The sequence below is a fragment of the Gossypium hirsutum genome, chromosome D09, assembly GCF_007990345.1.
Source record: "Gossypium hirsutum isolate 1008001.06 chromosome D09, Gossypium_hirsutum_v2.1, whole genome shotgun sequence".
Classification (NCBI taxonomy): Eukaryota; Viridiplantae; Streptophyta; class Magnoliopsida; order Malvales; family Malvaceae; genus Gossypium; species Gossypium hirsutum.
Window position 1 is genome coordinate 6467273 of NC_053445.1, and position 10346 is coordinate 6477618.

General features: G+C 32.5%; 2 protein-coding genes across 3 annotated transcripts; both read left to right on the forward strand.

Annotated features, from left to right (window-relative positions):
* The first annotated feature begins 586 nt into the window (after positions 1-586).
* Positions 587-2296, forward strand: LOC107893030 (uncharacterized). 2 transcript variants are annotated; one of them, XM_016818018.2, is made up of 4 exons: positions 587-726; positions 813-1394; positions 1483-1774; positions 1985-2296. In XM_016818018.2, exons 2-4 carry the CDS (start codon positions 822-824, stop codon positions 2005-2007), a joined length of 888 nt encoding a protein of 295 aa, XP_016673507.1. In that variant the 5' UTR covers positions 587-726; positions 813-821; the 3' UTR covers positions 2008-2296. The 2 variants fall into 2 exon arrangements, with proteins under 2 accessions (XP_016673507.1, XP_040957557.1); XM_041101623.1 differs by lacking the exon at positions 587-726 and having other exon boundaries at positions 733-1394.
* A 3451-nt stretch (positions 2297-5747) lies between these two features.
* Positions 5748-7768, forward strand: LOC107892350 (putative pentatricopeptide repeat-containing protein At3g28640). Its single transcript, XM_016817417.2, has one exon. It carries the CDS (start codon positions 5886-5888, stop codon positions 7392-7394), a length of 1509 nt encoding a protein of 502 aa, XP_016672906.1. The 5' UTR covers positions 5748-5885; the 3' UTR covers positions 7395-7768.
* Positions 7769-10346: the final 2578 nt, after the last annotated feature.

Here is a 10346-nt window from a genome sequence, read left to right on the forward strand (position 1 = left end):
AATTTTGATTTCTATTATAGTAATTAAATTATTTCAGGACTCTCAAGAGTTCTCCCACATAAATTTGATCATTTTAGACATTTATAAAAATATAATCCGCATATTATTTTTTTACAATAAGAAAACAAAACTAAAAAATTAAACTACGCAGTCAAAATTAAAAGACATTAGCCTTATCACTCTCAAGAGTTTCTAGTAGATTTAGGGTGGGTTTGAATGGGCGATTGGGTGCGGTGTGGTGCGGTACGTTTAGCTTATTTTTTATCTTACGTTACAGTATCGCTACAGTAACTAATCTCACCGCCACCGTTATTTTTACACTAATCGCAGGTAAACGCACTGCCCATCCAAACTAACCCTTATAGGAGCTGTTGTCAAAACAAATCAGTAGATATCATCTTGACAATTCGATCTGGATTAAATTAATTTTTCTTAAAATATATCTAACCCGTCAATGCTCGATATTTCGTAACCGGTATATTTAATAAATAGAAAATTACATATTTAAACACAATTAATACATAACTATTTTAGCGGAATACAACATTTATAATTAAAAAAAAATATTTAACTCTCGTTTTGGGAAACAAAGTAAAATCACAAAAACTCCCAAAATATCGGTTCCTCTTTGCTTCCATTATCAAACTCCATTAAATTTTCCTTTCCTCGAATTTTCCTGTCTTCAAACAGTTTCCGGTGTTAGCTGATATTAATCTAGATATTCAGGTAAAGAATAAAAATAAAATAAAATCGAAATCCCCCTCTTTTTTTTTTTTAAATCGTAGATTTTGTTTTGTTTGTAATTGTATTAGAGTGCTGCCATGGAAATCTTCGAAGAAGCAAGCATTGTTCGATTTCGTAGCATCCATGACAAATACTTGCTTGCAGAGGATGATGAGGAAACTGTTTCCCAAGAGCGAGGCGGAACTGTACGGAACGCGAGATGGACGGTGGAGTTCGTGCAGTTCAATTCCACCCATATTCGTCTTAAAAGCTGTTACGGTAAATACTTGACGGCTTCAAACATGCCGTTCCTATTGGGGATGACAGGGAAGAAAGTGTTGCAGACATTGCCAAAACGATTGGATTCTTCGGTTGAATGGGAACCTATTCAAGAAGGTTCCAGGGTTCGGCTAAAAACTCGTTACGGCCAATATTTACGAGCAAATGGTGGGATACCACCATGGAGGAACCACATTACACATGATACTCCTTATAGAACCTCACATCAAGATTGGATCCTTTGGCAAGTTGATATTTTAAGGTTTCGCCACCAAGATAAACTCCCTGCTCCACCTCCTCCTTTTCAAGTACAAGCTGATGGATTTGACAATTCTGATACTGGTTCACCTCCAACAATTTCACTTAGAGGCTCTAGAATGTCTAAAAATGAGGTGAGGTTGACATACAGTCCATCTAAGCTTGGGATGTCCTATTATTGATTGTAATTTTGTTGGGTTTTATATATATATATATATGCAGGAAGATGACTCAGGAAATGGATCGCCAAAGGCATTTGAAGGAAGGATTATTAAGTATGAGGTAGTTGATGATAATGGTGATGTAGACCAAAATATTGGAGAGCGTAAATTCATATTTAAAGGGAATGGGGTTGATGATTTGAAGAAAGCATTGAAAGAAGAGAATGTTGTGAAGGAAGAGTTTTCTCTTTGTTCTCGTAACCCTTTGAATGGCAACCTTTATCCCCTTCGTTTGCAGCTTCCTCCCAACAATACCGCAATGCATGTTGTTCTGGTTCCTCTATCATCTAAAGGTAAGGAAATCTTTAATACGGATACCTCAACTCAAAAAAGGGTAAATTAATCTCTATACATTAAATTAAAAGCGTTAGAAACTAATGCTTATACGTAAAATTCAATCTCAGAACTTCCACAGTACCACGCCATCAACAAAAAATAAAGAATCCGAGTAACATAGTTGTTAATTTCCATAGACTAATAATTTCTGCTTCTTTTTTTACCAGTGGCAGATGATTTATGGCTTTGAAACATGTGAAGGAACTTTCAACTTGTACCTTAGCTTGTTGCTAGAAACTGATAACAGCAATGGAATGAGGCAAATTCCAATTCTTTCATTCATTTAAAGCTAAAGGGTTTTTTATTTTCTTTTAATTTTAGCCATGTTTTGTCATCTGCTTAATTGTTTCATTCAAAGGCTCATCTTTTTGCAGTTAGCAGAGATGTAGAAGAATTCCTTTTTGGACCATGTTTTTATGTGAGATTTGATTTGGAGGATCAATCGATTTACTCTGTAATGGGTTTGTTGCAGATTTGTATGTTATTCTTCCACACAGAAAAAACAATTCTAAACATCAACATTTTCCTTCCTAAATTCTCTTTAAAAGATTTTGCCAAATGCTGCCCAAATCATAATAAAATGATGGTTTCATAAAGCCATAGACAATGGAAATTCTTTTCATATGTTAGAATAAGAGATGAATAACAAAACATTATTATTAGTTACACGAAAGTAAAAATTTCAACCATAGCAACTGAGTCTTAACTCGATTGGTATCGGTATTGTTGTCAGTACAGGAGGATGTGAATTTGAATGCACTGATACGCATTATAAGTATTTTCTGTATTTTTCTTTCTCTTGTAATTTGCTTTTCTTTAGTTTTCAGTTGTAAACTTACATATCTTCGTTTAGTAATCAAATCTTTAGTTCTATACTTTGATTTACTACAATTTATGGTGGGCAATGAGATTGGAATGGAGATCAAGTTGGGCTTCGATGGATGTTCATGAAGGAGGAGTTTTCTTCTTGAATGAGCAATGTCTAAACTCAATTTTGTTTTTCTTTACTACAATTTCGTAAATCCTGATATGGAGATCATGTTTGTGGATGTGCTTCATTTGATTATGAGCTAAATTCATTTAAGTGATTGATTGTTTGGATTGTTGCTGACGTGATTATCGCATGATATTGGCGTTAATGCATTGTGCAATTGATTTGATGAGCTTAATAACTTAGGCTTTACAAACCTTGGGTAAAAATTTAGATAGGAGAGGTTAAAAGGAAATTTTATTGGGTAAAATTAAATTAATTAAGTAAAACATCTAAAATCGAAAGGTACCACGAGAAGAGATCATAAGAGTTTTCCTTTTAGTCGATTAAGATCGAGAGGAAATATCATTTAAGAGGGAGACATAGCATTAATATCAATGCCATTAACAATAGGAAGAACAACCGATCATTATTAGAATCTCATGAGAAGTTATTGGTTACAATAAATCATAGTTTTAAGATTTTAACAATCAAATTTAGTCATCTACTCATCATTGAATATGGATCACTTCAATAACTTTGACAGACTTTTGCATAACATAGAAATTCTTTAGTGTCCTTGTCTTCTTTGGATATGTTCATTGGAATGCTCACCTATATTTCATTGTAAAAAAAAAAACTATATTGTAACTTGACCCGTAGTGTTTGCGTAGAGATCTCATGCATGTTTATTATTAAAAATTGTTGTTATTTGCATGATTTTGTGAAGTGCGATAGGACCTCGTCAAGTTTCTAGCACCATTTTCGGGTATCAAACCCGGGTCGTCCACATGACAAGCAAGAATACTCACTGCTATACCCACTATTTGATTTTTTTTTCTTTTATGGTCACCAGGTGTTAAAAGACTAATGGGAAATGTGGTAGGTTTTAAAATTAGCATAATAACAACTTTAACCCTCAACATTTATGTATTGTGTCGATATGTCTTTTAAAAATTTTAACCATCAACTTTTAAACATGGTGTAATTCGATCCTTTTTGTAGGTTTGCTTTTTCTTTATGACCCTATCACCTAAAAAGCTAAAAAAACTCATTTTTATCAGCTAAATTTGATTTAAAATATACCAAAAACTAATATTTTACACATTTTTTTACTCTTTTCTCTTGATCTCTAGTTCTCCATCGTTGGATTGAACACTAAAAGCTAGATGACTCGGCCTTCACCAGTTCACTTTTCAACAAGTTTATAAGATTCGATTTTGAATAGTTAGACATTGGTTCAACTCAACTGTTCTTGTTAATATCGTCGTCGTTTTTATTGTCTTCGACAAACACAAAGAGCCTCACCACTCGTTCAACTAACCCACTATTAAAAGGGAAATGCAAGTACCTTCGAAATCAACTTCCAGAATGAGAGTTACAATAAAATCGAGTTCAAGAAGTAGATAAACTAAACTGCTTGGAGACCTCATGAGTTCAAATAAAGCCATGAATTAACTCGGATTACCGATCACCAAGGCAACATCATTTGTTGGTAAATAGGAGTGATTAGAGTCCTGCCACTTCGTCCATTTGCAACGTTATTGACTCAATAGAAAATGAAAAACAACAAAAAGTAAAACAACCTAAATTTTGAAAAATAATCAATTCAATTCCTTCAAAATTAAAAGTATCCACTTCATTAATTCAACCAAATTTTAAGTCTAACAACTTAAAAACACAATTAAGTTTTTATTTACTTCATCAATGGCAGCCAACTCAAGCTAACAAAAAAAATGAGTTAATTGTCACTATGAAATATCAAGTTCTTAGCTATTTGAAGTATAAGTAATGTATTTGAAGATTATTCAACTGAATAATAAACAGTTTTTTTTTTGTAAAATATTTTTGCTTTTATTTCTAATTAGCACATTATGTATTGAGTTATATTATTGTGTAAAAATATGATAAAACTAGATAATGTGCAAACGTTGAGAGTTATTTTTTTAAAAAAATTTAGCATTAAATTGACACGAAATATAAATTTTGACGGCTAAATTTACTATTATGCTAATTTTAAAAGCTTATCTTCATGTTAGCCATTTAAGGATTGGTGACCAAAAAATCAAAAATCAAATAATTGGTTGATTATTTTATAAATTTTTATAATTAGGTGAAAAAAAAATAAACTTATTAGTAATTGGATGACTACATTGAAGTTTGCCCATATTTATATTAGATATCGGCTGATTTCTCTAGTATTTTTATCTTTTTGTATAAAATTTAGAAAAATTTTGATGCTTATGATGGGATTTAAACCCAAAATATCAAACATACACTCTCTCAACTTTACCATTTCAACTTGAGGAACATCTACTTTTTATGTGAGCTCTTATCAAATATATAGTATAATTATTTTCATGAGTATGCCATAATCTTATTGATAATGTCGTCGAATGAGTTAATGTCACAATTTAAATTTCCTTTTACTCAAAGTTTAAACTATTTTTTATCTTAATTTTGTGCATGTTGCATATGTGTTATTATTATTAGTTTCAAATCTTACATTTTATTATTTATCATATGTTAATTATAAACGCACACATGTGTTTTAAATACATGATTTCAACAGACATACACGTGTGATAAAATTTCTAATATAGTTTTACATGTTTGAAATTGTAATGGTTATATTTTAACATTTAAATCTTTCAAAACTTTATATAATATAGTTTATATATTTAAATTAAATTTTATAAACAAATTATATTAATCATTTAAATACATTTAAAATTTATATTTATATAATGAAATGCAATAAATTATATTTTAATATCTAAAATCTAACATTTTTCCTTCTTAAAAAGTAGTTTTTACTATCAATAACACCATTTGCTTTTACTTACAGTTTACTATCTCTTTTTTGTTCAACACTTGCAGTTTACAATGGAATCTAAAGGAAGATTTCGAGATATATTTCAGACAACCTAAACTTGGAACAATGGTGTTTGGATTTCAGAAAATTTTCCAAATGATAGACGATGTTAGAGCAAGCTTATTGAGCTTAATTGACACCCAAATTTTATATCCTTAAAGGCTTCCACTAGACCCTTTAGCTCATAGGTGACACCCCAACATTCAAAATCCCCAACCCAATCATGAGCCACCACCCCAGCACCACCACCCAAGCCTGGACCCGGTGCTTAACCCTCTTAAAACACTGCACCAAAACAGCTCAAATCAAACCAATCCACGCCCATTTAATCACACAAGGCCTCCACCAAAACCCCTGTATCATCAGCAAACTAATCACCTCCCTTACCTCTCTTTCAACTAGCCTTGGCCTCCACTACTCTTCCCTCATCTTTGACCAGCTTCAAAATCCTAACTTATATATCTACAATGCCCTCATTAAAGCTCACTCTAACAGCCCTCACCCTCGAACTTCCTTTCATTACTTCAATCTCCTCTTAAATGAAGAAACTTTAAGACCCGATTGCCAAACCTTTAGCTCGATTCTTGTTTCTTGTGCCAAAACTTGTTATTTGATTTCAGGAAAGCAAATCCAAAACTGGGTATTTAAGAACGGAGTGTTTTCATCAGATTCTTATGTTCAAACAGGGGTTATTAGGCTTTACGTTGAAACCAAGCTGTGGGGTGATGCAAGGAAAGTGTTCGATGAAATTACTTTCGTTGATGTTGTTAAGTGGAATGTGGTTATGAGTGGGTTAATACGGTGTGGTTTAGGGACTCAAGCTTTGGGTTTGTTTAAGGAAATGTTGGTTTACGGTTTGGAGCCTGACGAGTTTTGTTTGACCACAGCTTTGACAGCTTGTGCACAAAGTGGGAATCTTTGGGAAGGGAGATGGATTCACGAGTATGTGAAGAAAAGGAAAAATCATTTGGGACTTGATGTGTTTACTGGAACAGCTCTTGTTGATATGTATGCAAAGTGTGGATGTTTAGACTTGGCCATGGAAGTTTTCCAAGGGATGACTAAAAGAAATGTATTTTCATGGGCAGCCATGATTGGAGGTTTTGCAGTTCATGGTCATGCAATGGAAGCAATTCATTATTTTGAAAAGATGCAAACTTATGGTGTTAGGCCTGATGGGGTTGTTCTTCTCAGTGTTTTAACAGCATGTAGGCATGCAGGCTTAGCTGAGGAAGGTTTATTTTTGTTGAATAACATGGAACATCAATATAAGATTATGCCCAAACATGAACATTATAGTTGTGTGGTGGACTTGCTTTGCAGGGTAGGTAGATTTGATGAAGCTCTAAAGCTCATAAAACGAATGCCTATGAAACCGCTAGCATCGGTCTGGGGCGCTTTATTGAATGGTTGTCGGATTCATAACAATGTTGAGCTAGCTGAGCTTGCTGTTAAAGAGCTTCTAGAGGTTGAAGATTGTGACAAGGATGAAGAAGATGCAGCTCTTGTGCAGCTATCCAACATTTACTTTAGTTCTCAGAAAAGTGAAGATGGTTATAGGATCCGTAGGATGATCGGTGATAGAGGACTCAAGAAAGCACCAGGTTGCAGCATGATCGAGGTTGATGGTAGGACAACAGAATTCGTTTCCGGTGATGTATCGCATCCACTCCATTCTCAAATACATGCTATACTGAGGCTACTCTTCCCTGAGGACCCTGACACCTTGTAGACTATATGGATCTCAGCAAATGGCAATAGTGTCTGCACATTGAAAATTGACAAACCTAAGAATTGCTTCCAACGATGTTGCCGATAAGGAGCTCTTTGTCTCTGTTGAGGGGAGGTTGGTCTCGGACCCTCAACAGAAAGTATTGTTCTCATGTTGGGGTTTTGTCTCCCATACTCCGAAGAAAGCCCAAAAGGTTTCATAGAATTTTGGGAGCGCCTTAGTTGGTGGAGATACAACCTACAAGCTCACGGAAGAGGTGTCAATAATGTACTATTGTGCGTAATATTAATTATGTATATTGTGCCTACTGGGGTTCAAACCACCAACCAAGGCATCTATAGCCCTTGCAAGCTTGTAGGCCTTATTTTAATCAACCGAGGTGCTCCTTAAATTCCATGAAGCTCTTTGGGCTCTCCTTGAAGTACAAGAGACAAAACCCCGACACAAGAATAATATTTTCCGTTGAGGGTCTGGACCAACCTCCCCTCAACAGTCTCCCTACTATCAGATTTGATAAAGATGGTAGCAATAAATTCTTTATTACAATGGAGCCAGCTGAGCCATTTCTTGTAATTTTTATCTAAGTGACCATTTCTTACCAACTATCAATAACTTTCTTGTTTGTGCTAACAATTTTGCACTGATTTATTTACAAAGCTAGTTCATTTTTTTTTCTTTGAACAATGCAATGGCCATAGTTGTTTCTTATTTAACAGAAGTAAAATTGCAGTTCATGGTCTTTTAATCTGCTGGGAGTTGACATAGAGAGTTACAAATGACAGCAAAAACTTCGAAGAACATACTGAAACAATATGTTCTTCACCAAGAAACATGTTTGTGTTTACTAATGATATGAGTTTAATGTTGGAGTTTGGAGCACTTCCATTGGAAAATGGATTCTCCAACATTGTGATGATAGGGCCCAATAGGCTTTTCTTTGAATCATAATCCACATTTTTTCTTTTTAGTAATTTCAGTTGAAGTTCTATTTTGTACCAAAAGCTTACCTTCCGATGTTAACACAAAAACTCAAATTCTGGATCTTGAAACCACTTATTTTCTAATGTTTATGTTGACATGCATAATTACAAAAAGCATCAACGTATTGGTTATCTTCCCGGTAGATATGCTAAATATGACTACACTGGAAACTCGTCAACATAAATTTGCAATCATGGATGTGGGAATCAAGCAACAAAATCTTAGGAGAGTATATTTACTAGTAGATAGTTGTTGGTTTTTACTTAAATATTTGTTCAAAATATTTCCAAAAACAGTAAGCTTCGATGTCTTGGAGTACCGAAATTCGTAGGGGTTGTACTCATACTTGGCCCGAAGTACAAATTCTTGGGGTCGTGTACCGATATTTGCCTCTCTTGGTTCAAAATTTTGGCTATTGTTTGAGGAGGTACTAAAATTAGGGGTCTGAATATCGATACTCAACTTAAAAGGTATCGATACCTAAGCTTGAGGTATCGATACCTAAGTCTAGATTTACAGAAAATATGCCAAAACTATGAAGCAAAACATGCATTAAAACATACCAAAATGTACTAGGCATAAACCCAACATTTTACCAACATATGTAATATCCAAAATACATCAAAACACATTTACAAAGTAGCATACATCAACTTCTTGGAATCTAGTGCGTTTAGTGTAGTTATTTTGACAATAATGTTTGTAATTTTTCGAATAGATTAGTTAGTAAAATTCCATGGTTAAAATTTTTTATCTTTTATATTTTTATCCTCAATATTTTTTTGTATGAAAAGCAAAATACATATACAAATATTAGCTCATTGGCTACCTAACGTTTAACTAATATTACATTTTTTTCATGTGATCAGGTTGTGATGTGAGAAGACAACTTATATTATTAGGTAATATAAATGGTTCATAGTCTGAAGAATCAAAATTGAGCAAATTGATTCAAGGGATTATTATGTTTTCTATCAAGTCCAATTGGGGATGCCTTGTCTTAGGTATCAAAATGAACGATTCCCAAAAAAATAGACATAAATGTGATTGTCTAGATTAACAATACAACGAACATGACCCAATTTGAATTTATCCTAAATCCATTTATGGATCCATTCACTTGTGACATTCATAGTGTAGCTTCCCTCAATTCTAAGTAAGTAATTGACTATATTTATGTAACTCGTATATTTTAATATATTAAAAACCTGAGTTCAATTGGTAATAGGGCAAAAAAAACTACTATGTTGAGTATACAAAAAAAAGGTATTCTCTCAATATTTTGTTTAATATTTTAAGTAAAAAAATTATTTACAATAATGAAATTCATAATTCAATAAAGAGTAGATGGTATTCTCTCATTGACAGTATATGGTTTACGAAAAAAGAAACGTGACAATGAGTCATTTGTTTGAGACTAATATTTTCGTTACTATTTGTCAATAATGATTTTTTTCATGGTGAAAGATACAATAATAACTATGAAATAAAACATATGATACATATAAAGTAAATAAATGAATGTACTAAAATTTATATAAATCTATGCCAAATGTAATCAAACTGTGTTTACATTGTAAGTATTTATAACCTATGGTCTACAAAATAAATACTAACTTCTAACTTTTATGGTACATGTTAGGAAAAATATGAACAAAAAAATTTATTTTTTAATATTTTGAGAAGAGAGAAGGAACTAATAAAGAAATTAAAATTACATAAAAAGAATACTTAATTTGAAAACTATAAGCATTAAAATATTTAAATATTTAAAAAATGAGAATTTTATTTTATTTTCATGTATATTCATATATAAAATATGTACTATATATAATAAAAGTAATACGAGAAATTTACTTAGGAATGGAATTTATTAAACTATTTAAAAACAATATAATTAAACAATTAGTTTAATAAATTTATAATTATTATATTTATAATAAGTTTCATATTGAAAAAACATAATAAGTT